At 36.7% G+C, this 18827-nt stretch overlaps 1 protein-coding gene across 3 annotated transcripts in view; it reads left to right on the top strand.

Moving 5' to 3' along the window:
- Window positions 1-18827, top strand: part of PDE10A (phosphodiesterase 10A) — a 343886-nt gene that overhangs the window by 265500 nt on the left and 59559 nt on the right. For all 3 annotated transcript variants that reach the window (XM_058019880.1, XM_058019879.1, XM_058019878.1), the window contains one exon: window positions 10143-10171. In XM_058019880.1, the coding sequence (XP_057875863.1) occupies window positions 10143-10171 (29 nt within the window). The remainder of the gene's footprint in view (window positions 1-10142; window positions 10172-18827) is intronic.

Genomic DNA, 18827 nt, shown 5'->3' with positions numbered 1-18827 from the left:
GTAAACTGCCTCAAGGCAGTGGGGAGAGCACAGAGGTTGCAGTTCAGGCTCAAAGTGGTTTCTGCTGGTGTGGACCTGCACCTTGAAAATCCTTTCTAGATAGTTTAATCTCTTCTGGAAAAGAGTTTCAGATATTCTGATCTGAGATGGCATCAGTGTGATCTGATTTAGTAATGGACAAACATTGACAAAACACTGGATATGGTTTAGGTAATAGAATCACAGAATGGTTTGGTTTAGAAGGAGCCTTAAAGATCATCTAGTTCCAAGCCCTCTGCTGTGGGCAGGGACACCTTTCACTAGACCAGGTTGCTCAGAGCCCCATCCAGTCTGGCCTTGAATACTTTCAGGCATGGCAGACTCTCAGTTTATCTAGGTAGCTTGTTCCAGTGCCTCCTCACCCTCTCAGTAAAGAATTTCTTTATCATGTAAAATCTAAACCAACTCTCATTTCAAATCCATTCCCCCTTGTCCTGTCGCTACAGGCTCTTGTAAACAGTTTCCTTCCATCTTTCTTGTTGCCTTCCTTCAGGTACTGGAAGGCTGCAATAATGTAAACCCAAAATCTTTTTTCCAGGTTGAAAAAATTGCCAATTCTTTTAACCTTTCCTTATATGAGAGGTGCTCCATCCCTCCACTCAACTTGGTGGTCCTCCTCTGGACTCACTTTAACAGATCAATGTTGTCTTGTGGTAATGGATCCCTCAAAAGAAAACGTGCCATACAATTCTTTAAACTCTGGAGAAAGATTTGTGCTTTGAAATTGTACACGTCCGTTTTTGAGTCATTTTCCATGTAGGTATCAAAGCAAGGACTTTCCAAGAATGATGTGCTAGACTGAGTAAAATAAGCACAGAGGACAGGGTGCTTAAAGGAGTTAAACATTAACACAGATTGTACTAATAAAAGTTGCAGAGAGAAGTGGTGTGCATTGGAATAAATCTGCACATATGGGAGCTGATATATATTAATTTGGAGTGAAAGTTGAATTTTCAGTTTGTTAGCTATCTCTTTTTATAGTAAATCCATTTTGGCACATTTTGAAGGTGACAGGAATTTGCATCTTTTTCAAGTTAATTAGAATCCTAACAGACACCACTTTACCAAGTCAAGACATTGCTGTGTCTCGAAGAAAGACAATAGAAAGTAAGGCAATCAATTACAAATGAGTGATTCCAAAGTGAATTCAGTGTAGGCTAAGAATTCAAAATAGTGAAGAGAACTGCGGGTAAAGAAACTCAGGTATCAAATAAGCCAGTGTGGCACAGCATTTAAAAGCACTGACCTATGTGCTAGATGAATTTGGCTGGCCTTTTGTTCATTTCCTAAGAATATCACCTCAGAGAATAACATTTCTGTGTGCATTATTTCTGGAGCAATTTTATTCTTACTTATTGTACATCATAGTATCATTTTTATATATGCATTTAAAGAAAAGCAAATGTAACAGGCTTTTTCCCTTTCAGCTGTCTTAGAGACTGTCAAACTTGAAGTCCTTTTTATAGAATTCAGGCTCAGAATGCATGGAGTAACTTGGAAGTGACCCTGGAAAATAAATTATTGTTTTATAGAGCTTTTTTCTGCATTTCTTTTGTGCTTTTGTTTTATTTGGCATATTTGTTTTTGTATACTAACTCATAAATGTGATTTTATAACCCTTATTGGTACTTTTATGCTATTTTGAATCCAGCAGCTTTATTTGCAATATTGCTGTCTTTTTTTGTATAGTTAGTGTTGTCTAATGAACTTATAAATACTTCACTCTACTAGAATTTTAATAATGCCATCTGTTCACTTGATGGAAAATGGCAAAGCACACTGAAGCGACTACCTTTTTTTTTTCTTCTTGACAGCTGTATTTTTAAAGCTTATGATTTAAGTTTCCAGCATTCTTTTTTCATTAACAGTAGCAGTGAACAATATTGGAAACAAAAGGATTTTTTTTTTTTGCAAATCTTACCTTGTGACTTATGTGTCTGGCTTTCTTTAGATGCAGTTTGAATTTTTTTGATCTGTGTAAACAGCATTTTTTTTTTTTTTACTGGATCTCGTTTTCCACCATGGCAGAAAGTAAAATAATCCTAGAGAGGTCATCACCGTTCGTAGCATCTGACGTCTTTGTCCAAGCTGCTTGCTCTTCCTTGCATCTTTGTCCCTCTCTCCTTGCACGTCCTCCTTTTGAAACTATTTTGAAAGTATTTTGCTCTACTTTGGGCTTTCATCTTGCTTTATTTAATTATGTTAATGTTTGTGTTTTGAAGCGCCAGCGTATTATGTAGTTATTAGGCTGTTCCCTTTGGTGAAATGTTTGGTGACTTAATCTCACTCCTGCAGTTAGTTGTCAAAACAAGTGGCCTGATGTCTAGAAATGGTCAGGTCCCCCAGCAGCTTCTGGGGGAGTCAGTGCTGCATGTGAAAATTGGGTGGCCTTGTATGTATGCCTGAGTAGATGTCAGACCCAAATGTGTTAATTAACACAGCTCTGGTGTTTCTGAACTAGGTAGATGTAGTATATAAACAAGTGTCTAAGAAGCAGTTGTATCATGGGATTTGTTTTTCCAAATTCCTCATCCAAGTAGTTGTGTGATGCTTGCTTACGTAAGGAACTCGTGTTGGTGTTGACAGAGCTCTGTGGCAGGCCTGATGAAGGAATTTGGGAAGAACGATGCTGTAACTGACAAATTTTGCAATTCCTCAATCACGACTGTTTCAAAACTATTTTGAAGGCATAGTGAGAAGGGACTTAGATTATGAATTACCCTTTTCATACTTGCAGGAATAGATTTCTCGCTTGGTTGCTGGCTCTCAGTGTGTGATCATTAGTAGTTCTCTGAGATTGACAATTTGGGAGATAGACACAGCTCCTTATCCCAGCAGGCGGCAACTACAGCCGTGCTGAAGAGGTGCGGCTTGCTCTGGTTCCCTTTATTCCACCGACAGAAGTGGTACTTCCACTTTCTCTTACTGCTGTGTTAGATATAGTTTATTAGCTTTCCAGCTGATTTCTTTATGTATTTCCTGATTTCTTATTAAGTATTTCAATTAATTTACCATCTGCATTGGATTTTGTTAGTTAAATAAAAAATGCACATGAAAGTAATTTTGTCTTGCATGAACACATCCAGTTCTTCATTTACTCTAAGCTTGTAGATGTGAATTTGCATTTTTCCTTTGGATATTGCTTGTTTTTTTTCCTTTTTTTTTCCCTACCAAATTCCTTCTGAAATTTCCAGTTTAATCTCTTCTCTGTGTGTAAGTCACATTTGCCTTGCAACCCCTAAGGAAGGGATGATTTCTGTCACTGAGTGTTTCTCATGTTCCTAATTGCAGAGATACTGTGATTTATCTCCCTTTCTTATTGATTCAAGGAGTTAGATTCTTATGATGGGACTGTCATCAGTGCCTGATAGTACAGCCAGCCCTCAGTTTGAAGCCTGTGTCAAAGTTTCTGTACTGAAAGTTGGCATGCAGTACATTTGTTGGCATAGTGGAGCATGTGGATGTGCTGGTGGGCATATGCAGAAATCATCAGTCCACTGAGGACTGAGTTCTACCTGTAAATGTTTGTGGAACCTCCTCTTGGGGAACCAGTCTGGGTCAAAGGATAATCTGGATGCTGACGTGCCAAGGCATTTAATATCTCCTGATGCATGTGGACCGCTAGGTGCCGGGACTTTGTGATGTCTTCTGGTGTTGGAGTGTCTGATGTTGGCTGTTCCAGCATGTCCTGGAGGTACACAAGACCAGTCAGAGCTATATAAACAGAGCTTCATTGGAAACACTCTTGTTTTCAGCCAGGGACAACTGGTATTCGTCACATTTTTATCTTGTCTTTTAGTAAGCTCACTGGTCAATAGCCTTCCTCAATTACTTCACATAACCTTAATATCATCTTAGGGTTTCACAAGTGGCTGAGTTTCTACAACTTAGTGCATGATCATTGTCATGTGAGCAATGAGAATCGGCAGAGTAAATCAACACACCTACTCATCATTGGGGTATTTAACTTCCTTTCATTTCAAGGAATTGGGTACCAGACTGCTTTGGAGATTTTTTTTTAAATCATAGTGCATGTATCCCTGCCTGGAAACTTTTCTAAATCTGGCCTAGCATGTTTAATACTGCACCTGCTATTAGAGAGAGGTAAATTTTTCCTTTGTTCAAATGTCAGTAGAAGAATACTGAAAACCACAGCAGCTTGGGTTTTTTGGTTGTTGTTGTAGAGCAGCCAAAAAGATAATTTTTAAAATTATTTTTTTCTTGTATCATTCCTGTGAACTATAATTATCTGTCATTATAAAATCTTTTTAGAATAAAACTGACTACTCCAGGAATTCATAAGGTGCAGTCATTATCTTTCACGGAGAACTGTCTATAATTTTGTAGTTATATTTTCTGTTCCTTTCCACACACTGAAGATATAATTTTATATATTTTTTAGCAGTCTTCTCATTGCAAGCAAAATGTTTTACTCACAGTGGTGGTACTGATAAGTAGTAAATAGTTCAATCTTCTCTTGGTTTCAATCTGTTCATCGTGTTAGTGTAACATGTCATTTTTCAAAGACTCTAAAGTCATGAATTATCTGCACATCATTATTCTGTAATATTCAACTCAGTCACTGAGAGCTTGATTATGATTACTAACAAATCAGCTGAAATGTCCTAAAAGCAAAAAGGCTTAATTTGTAAATTTTAATCTGTCTTTTTCATCTTCAGGTTTTTTTCTTGATTAATTTAAATATTTTTTTAGTTTCTTCGTTTTCAATCTCCGGAGTAAAGTAAATAAAATACATCACTTATCCAAATGTACCAGTGTTGTAGTTACAGTATGGTTTCTTCAGAGGGATTGAAATGATTCCCCTGACATAAATGTTTCACACTGGATCACTGCACCCCCTCACGTGGTAACCTATCCTCTCAAGCTCTAATGATCCCTTACCCTTGTTGACGTTAGCAAACTTTTCCTCTGGGGCATTTTCTTTTGTTTCTTTTGTCAGCTGTTCTAAAGAGAAGAAAACTACTCTGTCTTGATACATCTGCAAATTCTGAGTATGTTACTACAAAGTTCAGTAACATGACAGTTCTTTTCAATGTAGTTAGAGGTGCAGAAAGACAAAAATCAGGCAGGCTGCGAAGCTTCCTGTTCTACTTTTGATTCTCTATAGCGATAAACAGTGAAATCTGAAAATTTTAAACAACTTATTCAGAGTTCAATAGCTTACAGTTTTATTACATGGACATGTTTTCCCCCCCAAAATCATCTTTTATGTTCCTAAATGGAAGGGAGACAAGAATACAGTGATCAAAAAGGTAGTGATGAGAACAAAATAGAAATAATTAAAAGCGAAAAGTTCACTAAAAATGTTGGTATCTGATTCTCTGTCTCCCCAGGGTAAGTGAAGTATTACATGCTTCCAAACACGTGTAAGATTATTGTGTTGTCTTGCTGTCACTGAGCCATATGCAGTATTTCCTGCTCCAGAAGCTGACAATCTGCTGAAATTTCTTGGTCTGTTTGGGCCAACAATCTTGGAAGCCTCGCTCCATGCCAGGGATGGGGAACCTCAGGGTACTGATCTGTGTGATCCCATCCCTTGCCTTGTTGGGCTCAGAGTGGGCTGTATATGGATGTTGGGAAAGCAGGAGGAAGTGCCTTTCCTTAAAGTTCCCCAGGCATCTTATCAGTTGGGAACAGGTGTTCATGGTCTAGGAATAAACAAACTAAACTCCAGAGGCCCAGCAGGGTCCAGAAGGTGTGCACGTTTTTAAAATATCCAAATGTCTTGCAGTGGACAAGATCCAATGGGGCTTTCTCAGGTTGCTGGAGCTTCGTAGGACCTGCTTCAAGCAGTGCTCTCTTTTAATAATCTCTTTCAGCTCTGAATCACTATATATTACAGAAATGCCATGACATTTAATACAAGAAAGCATTTCTGTTTTCCAATCCATGCTGTAGATGTTCTATTGATTTTAATGCAATTGCTTAGGGTATATGTCTGAGTAGTATTTGAGCCAACGGCAATGTAATATTTTCTTTCTCTTTGAAAACACCTGCTGAAGGCAATAAAACTTCGATTTTGAAGTTTCGAATTTGCTATTTGAAAAATATTCAAGAGTGAAGAGGCATCTTTATTCAAAAGTGAGAGAACAAATTAGTAGTGATACTGTTCTTTCTTAGATACATTGAAATTGGGTTGCTACTGGATGAGAGTCTTCTTTCGCCAAACGTGCTAACGTGACATGTAAGCAATTTTAAAGAAAGCTGCAGTGCAGCTAGTGGACTGAAAGCCAGGCAGAATTATGTTTCAGAGAAGAAAAGCAGTAATTAAGAGCATAAAGGTGTAGCTGCAAATGGGTAAGTATGAAATGATGAACTGCTTTACATACTCTCCAGCCCATTGTCTTGTGGCTGCATTCGGTAATAAACAATGGTGATTGCACCTTGCTGACTGATAATATAGATGAACGAACCAGTTTAACACTCTTGTCATTCAACAGCCCTGTTGAATAGGATATGAAGTCATCGGCTAATTACCATAAAACACAATCATACACTTTCTTGGTAAAGCATATTTACTGCTGGAAACTATTAAGTTTCTTCCTGATGGTCAGAGCCCAGGTTCCAACATGATTTTTGCTGAGGTGTATTAAACTTGAGACTTCTGTTGAATTTTATGGAGCTTTTAGCAGATGTGGAAAGGCCCTCCTTAGATTAGTTGAAGTTGCCACGTACATTTTGCAGTTGAGGATTTTTATGATCGTGGATGTATAGGTGTGGAGCTACCATCCATCGGCATGTTTTGTACTAAGTAATTAAGTACTTCGTACTTAATTGCTTAAGTACTAAGCAATTTTGGTAATAGAAAAAAACCTGGGATCTTTCTCATGCTTTCCTGTTCTCACAAGGACTGGTGACACTTTCAGAAGATACCTTTTGGAAGTTTTCTGGCCAGAATAAGCCATCCTGCAAAATTGGTCCAACTGCTTCATCAGTTTAGTATGGGCTAAGACCATAGAAAATAATAAGCTTCCAAATTTACCAGATTTAGGTATGTCTAATGAAGTCAAGTGCACAGTCTCCTGAATCCTATTGTGTGTAGTGCCCTGTTTGCTTATGTGAAAAGGAGTGAATTAAAATTTTAGGACACCTGGCAGACAATATGTTTCTCTGCTTACCATCTGCAGTGAAGTCTTGGTTCAGGCCTTATTTATTGTCTGTTGCATGTTACTTAAGAAGAGGAAGAATGGAGCATCATTTTTCAGGAGCTTAAAAATAACAGTGTAGATCTTCTTGTTTATGTAAAAGAGCTAGAATTCATGTTTTGTCCTGCTTCAGGGAAAGAAACAGTGTGCCACCAGAGATCAATCTAATGAAAATGCCCTTACAATGTCTAGGCCTACGTTTAAACAAACTAAATCAGTTTTCTGTGAAGTAACACAACAAGTGCTTCTGAATTGTGAGGTAAATCCAGATTTTCAAATCCTGTTGAAAATCAGGAGTAGCATTCAGGTGCCCTTAATGAGATTTTGCATTAAGCAAGAATGTTTTTGAGTGATGGCTTGAAATGTCTGTTGCATATGTGTGATAGTTACTGCTTTAGGAAACCCACTCTCAGCTGAGGTATCTTTGAAAGATCCTACAAATGCAGTGGAGACAGAAGCTGCCAGATTCAAGATGTCTAAAATAAGGATGCAAATTGCAATTAAAATAGACTGACCAATTTCGTCTGACTGATGCCATTCTACTGCAGAGATTAAGTAAACCTTTATTTCAGGGTGGTGAGATCAGTCTTTAACCAACCTACACAAATTGATGTGGAGTTTCTATTGATCTATAGGTGTATGACACTTTTCAAGGTAAAAAAAATGAGCAAATATGTCCCTGCTGGTCTAATCGCATTGCGAGCAACTTGTGTCTTATTATTTGAAGCCTAAAGCAAATTTTGAAAAGGAAAATTATTAGGTCAATTGGACATCTGCTGTGTGGGAAAACATTCCTTAGGAAACTGTGACTGTAGACCTCTCTGGGATCTCAAACAGAATTAATCCTAAGCATTTGTTTGCTGTCATCAACAAAATTAGTGTACCAGCAACAGTATTTAACTACACCAGAAAAAAAGAACAGTCTAAGACCAGGGAGAAAGTTGATATTATTTTTGCAGAAGAGTTCCTGTGATAAAACTAACTGGGCATTAAAATCATTGCTTTCATGGTTGATACCTCAAAATTTCATGTCTGAGATGTTGAAAACTTTCTTTGCATTAAAATTTTCTTTGTGACTGCACTGGTTTAGCATCTTGCAACTTATTGGCCTTTGTTTTGTTTTTAAAAATGCATGCATAGAAATCCATGTATGAAATGGGATTTTATTTTTTTTAAATGTGCTTCAGAGATGGAGCCTTCAGAATCACAGGCTCAATGAATAAGGTGGATAGAGGGAATCCGATGAAATACATAGTGCGCAGATGCAAAATAAAATAGCTTTTCTGGTATTATGTGTTTGAACTGTGGAGCTCATAGCATTTTGAGAATGCTAAAGACTGATGACGAGGGTTTAATAACCAGCCAAACAAAATCTAACACCCCTCCTACTCCACAAAAGTGTGAGGAGAAAACCCCATCCTTTAAAGAGAAAAGTGTCGCCAGTGATTGAAAAAATGTTTGATTGGTCGGTTACTGAAAACTGAGCATACACTCCCAAGGAAAGTGTCATGTCATCCCTCTGTTTTCTGTTGCTCAGTGTCAGAAATCAGGTAATAGGAGAGAGGCATTTTGAGTGTAGCTCTGGCTGTTCTTGTAACTGGTATGAAGATTTGCCTGGTTCAGGAAGATAACATCACTGAATGTGGCAGAGCATGTGTTGCACATTGCACTGCAAGCAACAGAACTGCCTTAAATAGGCAAATTAAGTCTGTGTTCTGCATGTGTGAATTAGTGGCATATCATTTGACTAGGATTAAGAGGACACTAATACTCATTCGCTCACAGTTGTGAAATATATTATTTTCCTTGGCACCACTCAATTTTGAGGGGAAATCTGTATTGCTGTAGCGAATTCCTTCATCAGAAATTGTGTGTTAAATGTGTTTGCTAGAAAATCTGAGGGTTTCAAACTTTGTTGTTTAAAAGTTCATCTTAAGTGGCAAGATACAAAGCGCCTTGGACAAATGTAAGCATATGGTATTTTCTGTGAGATTAAATCTATTTCCTGACTGAATTTTAATTTCCAAAGTATAGTAATTTGACTCCTTGGAACAAATAAAAGGTTGAAATTAGTTGTCTTCATGTTTTCAGAAACAACTAAACAACTGGAGGTTTATAAAGGTGCTTTTAAGCTACTTTTGGTATGGCTAAACGCCTCCTGTGGCAGATGTATTCTTGCTGTGTAGCTGTGCTCCTTGCATTTTCAGAAATACTACTCAATGTTTTAGCTCTGATATTGTACATATGTGTTTACTTATGTGTATTAAACTTATTAAAAATGCATGAAAATCTGTTTGCATTTGAAAGGACAAAAAATTATAGTTTGTGTACATATATATATATATATATATGTATGTATGTATATATAATCTTGTAATCTATTTTCTTTTAGCATGTTATGCCAGACCTCATCAGTGATATTCTTCTTTAGTTATGGCTACAAGGTTTTTTTTCCACGTCCAAAGAAGTCAACATGACTAGCATCTTTGCTATTAGAACTAGAACTTTGATATTAGGTTTAAGTCTGCACACTAGCTTCCTTGTAGGATGTTGGTGACATATATTTGTTAGTAAAGGCCTTTAATTCTCAGAATATGCAGTACTAATAATACCCTTACTGAATTGGAATATAAACGTAGAGTTTAGTGTTTTTATTGTTTTCCCTCTGAATTCTGAAATGTATGAAATGTTGTATTCTTATTAAGTCAAGATAGAATCCCTAAATACTTTATCCTAATTTCAGTTGATTTTTAGCTTTAGAAGCTTTTAAGAGATTGTCAATGAAAGCCAATCTCAGGATATTTCAATCACTTGATTAAACCGTATTAGGAAAGTTTTGTACAAATGTGCAAAAATCATTTGAAGTTTTTTATCTTGTTCTTCATTCGGTCTGGAAACTTCCCAGAGTGCCTAATTGTTTGGTTTGTTTCCTTTTAGATGAAACGGCTCCTAAAGAAGTCAGCAGGGTAAGTGCTGCTCTCTATCCCCTCTAAAAACACAGGCCCCACTGTTCACTTGAGATGATTTTTCCATAGACTCTGATCAAGATTTATCTCTATTCCCTGGTTATAGTGGATCTCCAGAGGAAAAAATGCTGTACAGACTGTCTAGAGAACAGTTAATAAGGAAAATAAATATTAAGAACACTTGATTGGCTGTAAATAAATTGAAGGGTATTTTGCATTAGAGTTCTCCCAGTGCTATTTTCATGATCCAGTTTTAAAAAGGTACTTCATGGAAACCAGGAAATTCATGGGACTTTGAGCAAACATCAGACTATTTAATCAGTGTAACTGCCTCAATAAGTGGCAAGCATAGGAAGGGAAGAAAAATGCCCTATTTAATAACTCCCTTTTGAGATGTGGCATGATAAAATGAGTTCAATTCTCTTATTTAAAATATTTTGCAGTGGTCTGCATGAAATGTAGTGTAAAATCCTAAAAAAACACATTCAGTAATAGACTCCCAACCCTAGCCTTACATCTGATTGACACTGTGTCTTGCAGAATATCTGTCTGTGACTGAGGACTAATTACAGGGATCTGTTAGGAGTGAGTGCCTTTGCTGTGAATGAGAAAATTTCAGTTCAGGATAGTCTGTTGCTCCCCATGGGCCCAGACATCCTGAGGGACCCCATAAGATGGGAGAGCCCTTACGACTTTCCAAAATGGAATCATAGTCCTGTTTTGGTCTCCTTCTTGAACGTCTTGCATAAACTATTTCATGTTCCCAGGAGGAGCACAGTAGTGTCAGACACATATTAAAACCAGGGCAAGTTGAAAGACTGCAAAAACTGGCTGGATGCTCTTGCACTCAGTAGAAGTCCTTTGGAAAATGCTAGAATGTGGAAGGAGTGGAGAACTAAGGCTGGTAGTGGAAATCTCAGTTTTGTAACCCTGTGAGCAGTGGACTGGGATGAGGGGGAACAGAAGTTCACCTCATATGTGCCTACAAGAAAGAGATTTGGTGTTGTCTAAAAATGAGTTCATTCAAGCAGACATTTTTCCATGTACATGATGTGCCATGGACTTAGAAGGCTGTTGAGAGTTTAAGTGAAAATGAGTGTGCTTTAGTAATTCATTCATTTTCAGCATGGTTTTTGTTCAACCCTTGGTATGCTACTGTTATGACAGTGAACACCTTTTGTTGTAATGTGGAATTATTGTTATTAGTATATCTATATATATTGTTTTGATCTCAAAATAACTAAGGATCTGCCTAAAAATCTCAGAAGCTCTAATTATGTATGTGGGAAAGTTCCTTTTAATTGTCATTAATTTAGTAGATTAACATTTACCTAAACCTCTGTAAAACAGAATTACAGAATATATCTTGCTTACCACATCTGAGCTGTTTAAGGCTCAGAAAGAAAACAAGTTCTGAATGCCCGTCTGCCTTGCCAGTCACTCCCTGTGTCTCTTGGTCTGGTGTCAGCCATCTCAGCCCCTCAAAGTCATATCTTGTGGCTTAGGATTTCCTAAAGATGGATGGGCTGTCACTTGAAGCCCTGGAATCAGTAGGGTGCAGATGATACTTCAGATGTTCTTAAGTAAACATTCTTTCCCTTGTTTTTTTAGCCATCAATCATTGTGCACTTGGTATGTATACTGTGCTGCATTACTATTTGGTTTAGCTTTTTTAAAAGTAAAGTACTTGAAGGTACTCAGGAGTACACCATGCTACAAATTAACAGGCTGATTGGTTTGCTGTATTTTTGAGTAATGCCATATATAATAACGTAGACCATTGTAACACATACTCGTTCTTCAGCAGCTCAAACTGATACCAGTTTAATTAAAATATGAACATAAATTAGAATTTAAATTAGGAAAGTTCTGTATGTGAGTAATGTTTTTCAGACAAAAAGACATGTTCACACTGACTGAAAAATTATGAGTTTCGAAGTCATTAAGTGTCACATTTTTAATTCCTGAAAACATCTGCAAGAAACAGCTTGTATCATAGGGAAGGAAAAATTAAGGTTAGTGAAAGGAAATTTATTGCAGAACTAAATCACCGATTGCTTTAGCAATACCATGTTAGCTAGAAAATGAGGTAGGAATATATTTTAAAAAATCTTGAATCGTTGGAAGGTAATTTTAGTATTTTCAAGGGTTTCATGTCACAGTTTCACACTTTGAAAATTTAAGAAATTTTGAAATGTAAGTTTTGAAATCCTGTTGAATAGGAACTCCATCTTGAATATATTATTTTTAGCTTCTTAGTAGAAAATTAAAATAAAGCGGCAAACTTGGCTGTTGGCACTTGAAGTTTTTGAAAGACGGGGAGAAGAGAAAGTAGGAGATAACAGGATAAAACTTCCACATAATTTAAATTTTTAGAATTGTAGAATAGAAAAAAAGAAAAAGTCAAAATTTATTATTTTTAATTCTGGTCTACTAATGACAATTTTGTCAATACTTTGATGTTCAGCAATTATTTGGGAAGATTTCCTTGTTTGGCCTGATATAGGATCTGAATGGTGGTGGAGGGGAATGATTTCCTGATTCCTGTGGACAGCTTTTGGCATAAGAGCAGCTCTGGTTACAAAATACCTCATGAGCATCTGTGACCAATGAACCTGTGAACTTTTTTCTGAGTACTAGTTTCCAGTGTTTATGAAATATATGTAACTGGGGACAGAATCTCCTTTTTGCATGATGTAGTATTGGGAACATCCTTGGAAATGCTGAGTTTCTTCTGCTCACTTATTGTGCAGATGTGTGTTGGCTGATCCCATCCATCCTAGCTGCACAAGTGGTTTTCTGGGCAGAGGGATTTCAGAAAGAAAACCAACTATTGAGCTACTTGGATGAAGAAAACTTTAACTGAATACTTTGCTATTTTCCTGCAAAAGAAACAAAAAGAGAGGAGTGTGAGTTTGAGCACTAAGTGCACGTGTATTCATGCACATCTAGATTAAAGATGTAGTTCTCTGACAACATTAGTGAAAACAGTGTGCTTTGGAGACATGTTATTCTTTTCAGTTGGCAAAAATAACCCCATTCCTTGATGAACTATAGCCAGGATTCTGTTCTACGTGCTGCTAAGTTCCCCATGATCACTGCGTGCTCTTTTGTACCTCAGGTTCTGAAGTTTAAGTGAAAATACTCAATGTTCCTGATACGATCACGGCAAAATTAGCTGTTCATTTTGCTTAATAACTTTCCATTCCCTGTTTACTTGAACAATACTTCCAGTGAAGTTGCCTTTTGGCAAGTACCTTTGCTTTGTAAACTCTGGCAATGCCAACAGCAATTCACTTTACAGAAGTTTACCATATAAACACCAGAAAATTATTACCTAGTAAGTGACTTGCTCATTTAGAGTACTTTATTCTTGGAAACAGGAATGATAGTTTAATCCTTTCCTTTCCCCTTTTTGGACTTGCAGCTTTTTGGCAGCTGCCTTGGCACCAGCCAGCACCCAGCACAGTATGTCACTGCCAGTCACAGAATTAGCAAGTGTGTTTTCAGTAAATAGTTGCAGTAATTGCATGTATGTTCACTGTGTGACTGGTAATAAAGGTTTGGGCTCTCCATGACCCATTGGTAAAGCAAGCTCATTCCTTGTAGTATCTTATTAAAGACAGGATTTAAATATTTTCACGTTGTCCCAGAACTGAAAACAGATTAATAAAAAAGTTAGGGGAACTAGAACAAATATAAAAATATAAAAAAAAATATATTTAGCCTTTAGAAGTGTTGCAAATGGCATTGCACCTATTGTCACGAGAAGATGCTTGTATAAGCCGATGTCTTTAAAAAGAAAACCTTGTGAATACTGTGGTAGTGATAAGCAACAGTGGTAGGAAAATGAAGAAGTTTATTTTTAATGTTGTACATGGTGTCTTTAGAGTGCTTGCAAGTCAAGTATTAGGAGGGAATGTCATTTTATAAAAAGCTTTTTAAAAAGAGGAGCAGTATTCAGCCTTGTCAAGTTAAACTGAAGCTCATTATGCTGTTTTATTATATAATCTGGAGTGGTGATATAATTGAGATATTCATGAAGCTTTATGAGCCTTACAGTTAATAACAGATTATATGGTTACTTCTATGTAATCATAATGTTCTTTTCTCGTAAGTGAGGCCTTTGCTTTTTATGATGTATTTTTTCTATTGTGGAGCAATTTATTTCAGTGTTGCCATTTGGTAACAGGGAAGGAGCTGATGGGAAGGTTAGGATGGACGTCAGTGAGGGGGGGCTATGGGGCAAGAAGCTTCTTTTAGGAAAGGTGTTCACCATCTCTCTGAGGCTTGGAAATCAGCTAGATAAAGAGGCTGGGAAATGTGTGCCTTCAAAACTAGTGAGTTCTTTCTGTGCAGAGTAAGAAAGCTGGTTTGCATCATAATAGGGCCTGTGCTGCCAAATGTCATCTCGTATTTTCCCTTTCATTTTGTCATGAAGCTGTTTGATGAGTGAAGAAAAAAATTCGTAAATACCTGCGTATGGTGCTGCAATGCTAAACTTTATTTACCATGCAAGTTCTAACCCATGTCCTCTCCAGTCAAAACAAGAAGAATAGACGTCAGACAAATGCGTGTAGGAGCAGTTTTCTCTGAGGCTATGTACAACCATTAAAATTAATCACCTCAGCTAAGACTGCACTTTATAGTTGCTTGCTTTCCAGTATCCAAGTTTAAAGAAAACTGGTTACGTCAGCCAAGCCCAGTTACCTCTTCTGATTTTTTTTTTTTTTTTTTGAGTTTCCTCTCCAAGCTCATTGCTCCTCTGAAAGCCATCTCTGGGCTGTAAGTTTGCTCAACACTTTCTTCAGTCCGAGGATTTCACATCCTTTGGCTCAGCATTTCCTCTTTGAAACAAGCAGTTTGATTAGCCTTTTGTAAGGTTGGGGGGGTTTGTGTTTTTTAACTCTTTTTTTTAATGAAGTGCAGATCCATGTTTTTGTTGCTTCACATGTCCAGTTTATATATGTTTACAGTGTTATTTGAATGTAGTTATCTTGAGGTTATCTATGCCCCAAAATAACAAACACCAATTTCCATGCAAGATGGGAACTAGCCATCAGTGCAGATAATGCAAAATACTACAGCCACTGAAAGACAAGGCCTAGAAAAGATAGTAACACACATGAACATACACGGCAAAAATGTACACAACCTATCTCACTACACTTAAAAATGACGTGAATAAATTTTACTGTTGATTTAATTAAATAGGTTGACCTTTTTTTTTAATATTGTCTTATTTTCCCCCTGCAGCTGTTTCTTTCTTTATACCCCCTGGTCATCAGAAGTGCAATAACATTACTATGACTAAACTAAGTTCTTACATTTAAAGAAGTAGGTGATTGTTGTGATACAGGTCTGGCCTTCTTTTTTTCTACACTAGATGTCTGAATACTCATTGTGATAAAGTGTAGTGACACATGGAATGAATATTTTAAGTGCTTTTAAACCAAATGTCTCCTACAAGGCTGCCTTTGTCTTCAGGGGACTGGGTTTAGTCACCAGTATGTTCCTTTCTAGTTATGCATTCCTTTGTGAGGAAGAAAAAAAAGGGAAATATAAAAGAATATTCTTCAATTAAAAAAAAAACAAAACAGTGTGTGGGTAAATAAGGTAATAGTGCCAAAATTCTTAAAATAAATATAGTATTTCTTTAGAAAATATGCAAGTAATTGAGTATTGATTATCTTTCCAGAAGATAAGTTATGAATGCAACTGGAAAATTATATAGAGCAAGTCTCTTAAATCAGGATGGTAACTGTGCATATGGGATTTTTCATAATGCTACCCAAGAGAAGGAAAAGCTGATCTCTTTCAGAAAAATATTTTTGTTTATTTACTTCTTTTTTGACAACAATTTTTTTTTTGAGAAGTACAGAAGCGTTGCTTTTGGGAAATTGTTTTTATAATGCAAGTATCGATGGCCCGGAGAACTTAGGTATGTAAGACCTGTCATTTTATACATCTGGTAAAGTATGAAAATACCTAGTGTGAAATATTTTAGACTGGCATCTCAATCAAATGTTAAGTTAATTCAGACCATTAACACTTCAAACAAGTGTTCTTTTTATTTTTTTTAATTTGGAGGCTTTTTTTAGTTCATTTTTAAATTCCTTCCCTGATGACTCCTGTTGCCAGGACTATAGTTTTATAGGAAAGAAAACTTGTGTTGGCTGGAAGTTTATGAGGAGATTTTGGTTGTTTTTGGTTCAGCAGCTGGCCTATATTCTGTAGTGTGCTGATTGAGAAGAGAGGAACTGTCAGTTTTAAAGATGACTGAAGAACCTTGGGTGAAATCCAGTCCCTGCCTAAGGACATTCTTTTGTGTAAAATGTTGCACAGAATTTCTTGAATTCATTATCTGCGAGTTTTGATGCTGCCATTGACAGTTTAATTTAGGTGGTTTGAACAAGCTGGTTATCTAAAATACTAACTGATGTAACCAGATAGACCCAGGAGTTAAAAACACCTATTCTCTATGTACAATGACCCTGGCCTATGTTCATCCTTTATTCTTAGTGATTTCACACTGTTTAAGAACTGAGGTTCCTTCCAAGAAGCCCTGTTTGCCCCAAAAGATTCTATTCCTGGTCCAGGAATTCCTTCTTACCTGGACAGTTGAGTTCATTTTTTCTTTCCTAATAATGTCATTTTGATCTCATAAAGTGTGTTTGTTGTTAGTTTTTTGAGGCTGTTTTTGTTGCTGTTTTGTGGTTTGCTTGTTTGTTTGTGTTTTTGTGGTTTTGGTGAGGTTTCTTTTTTTTTTTTTTTTTTTTTTTTTGGAATAAGGTCATATTGTTTGAGATGTTTCAATGTTTCTCTTTGGTTTGTTGGTTTTTTTGTTTTTTCTTTTTCAAGTTTGCCTCCATCTGTCCATGTTGTGGCCCCCTGTGACACCTCTGGAGCACCTTGCAATTGGATACAACTGCTGCATTAATGAAGGCTTTTTGTTGCAGCAAAGGGACTTTTTCTTTCCTGCAAAAGCATAAAATGCCTGTGGCACAGCTGCACTATGAGCATCAAAGCATGAAAATAATCCTAATTTCATTTTGTTTTTTACTTTAGATATTATATTGTGTACTTGAATATTAGTTTCTCCATGTCTCTGAATTGTTTAGAATGAATACTTAAAATTCATCTTACTCTACATTATTTCAGTATCTCCTTTTTTCAGCGTTTGTTCCAAGCCTCCTTTTGTAGTTCTAAGGCACAAAACAATTCTGAAATTACCTGTCATGGGTTGTTGTCTTCTATTGCACAGAAAATATTGTAAAGACTAAGAACCATATACATATTTTTACATAAATCCTGTAAAAACAAACTTATTTTATATTTATGAATTTTATTTTGAATATTTATAACACAATTTCCCTTCTAAATTCTTAGTCCATTTTCATAGCTTTAAAATATACACAACTACTAGAAATATTATGCTGGTATGATAGTGCTAAACCAGTTTTTAGTCTAATTGAATTATTTTATGTAATGTCATTGGAATTCAGAATTTTACAGTAAGCATACCAAAATACTTATGGACACTGAATCTTAAATAGAAGGAAATCAGCAATGGGAAAAATGAATTAAGGAAAAAATTGATGAGCATTAATAATGTTTAAATTTCAAATTAAGAAATGCTGCTTACTACATATAATAGTGTATATATGTAATAAATACTTCTTTTCCATCAAGTGTGTTGAATTTTTTTGATGAGTTGCTTTCTCAAAGTAAGTTTTACGCCAAATATGCACAAGTCTGTGTTAGCAACCACATTGGGCAGTGCTTGTACCAGAGTTTCCAGATGACTTAGTGTTGAAATACATGGTTTCATAAAGACTCTTGTGGCTTTTCAACCAAACGTAGTTATAGTTATCCAATCTAAAACGCCTAGAACCTAATAAAAAACTCTTTGACTGTACTGTAATGGAAGGAAAACCATTTTGCAGCGTGACGGAGTGAATCTTTGTTGATGGTTGATCTAAGAATTACTTAATTGTGCATCTGGACAAGCTGTACTCCTCTGGGCAGCTGTGGGTGTGCAGATGGTCAGTACCAGACGCGTGCCACGTAACAGCGGCCGGCGTTACGCAGCTGCCTCCCTTCCGTGACACGAGTGCTTTGCCCTGCTTACCAAACGTTTGCAAGCATATGTGGCAGAGGTGAGGATAAAGGGCACACAGCTATTATGTAATTACTATGCAGGTTGAACTGCTGCTTGATTAGAGGGAAAGCAGTTATTCTGCTGTGGCTCATTTTGATGATGCGTTCTCTTAACGTATTAGCTTTAACCTTTGAGGATTTGATTTAAATTCTGACTGTGCGTCACAGGCGAAAAGATGTGTATTCATTTCCAAGTTCTGAGAAGGCATTTTTCCACATGATAAAGTGCATGTGTGCTTGATTAGCTGTTGTTGCTTTAGGGTATGTGGCTACACATACTTTTGCAGACTGGGGTTAGCACATCTGAATAGTGTACACTCTTGTTCACCATATTCCTGCTTTATGGCTACTTATGGCTACAGATTGTAAGTATAAAAGCTCCACTTGCATGAGACTATGCTATTGTTTTCTCCCTTTGAATAATAATTATGCAGGAGTAATGTGGGACACAACAGAGGGCAGGCAGTGGAAGCTTGCCAGCTGCCATATGGTGCTA

The sequence above is a fragment of the Melospiza georgiana genome, chromosome 3 (genome assembly GCF_028018845.1).
Source record: "Melospiza georgiana isolate bMelGeo1 chromosome 3, bMelGeo1.pri, whole genome shotgun sequence".
Classification (NCBI taxonomy): domain Eukaryota; kingdom Metazoa; phylum Chordata; class Aves; order Passeriformes; family Passerellidae; genus Melospiza; species Melospiza georgiana.
This window is presented reverse-complemented; position numbering and strand designations above follow the sequence as displayed.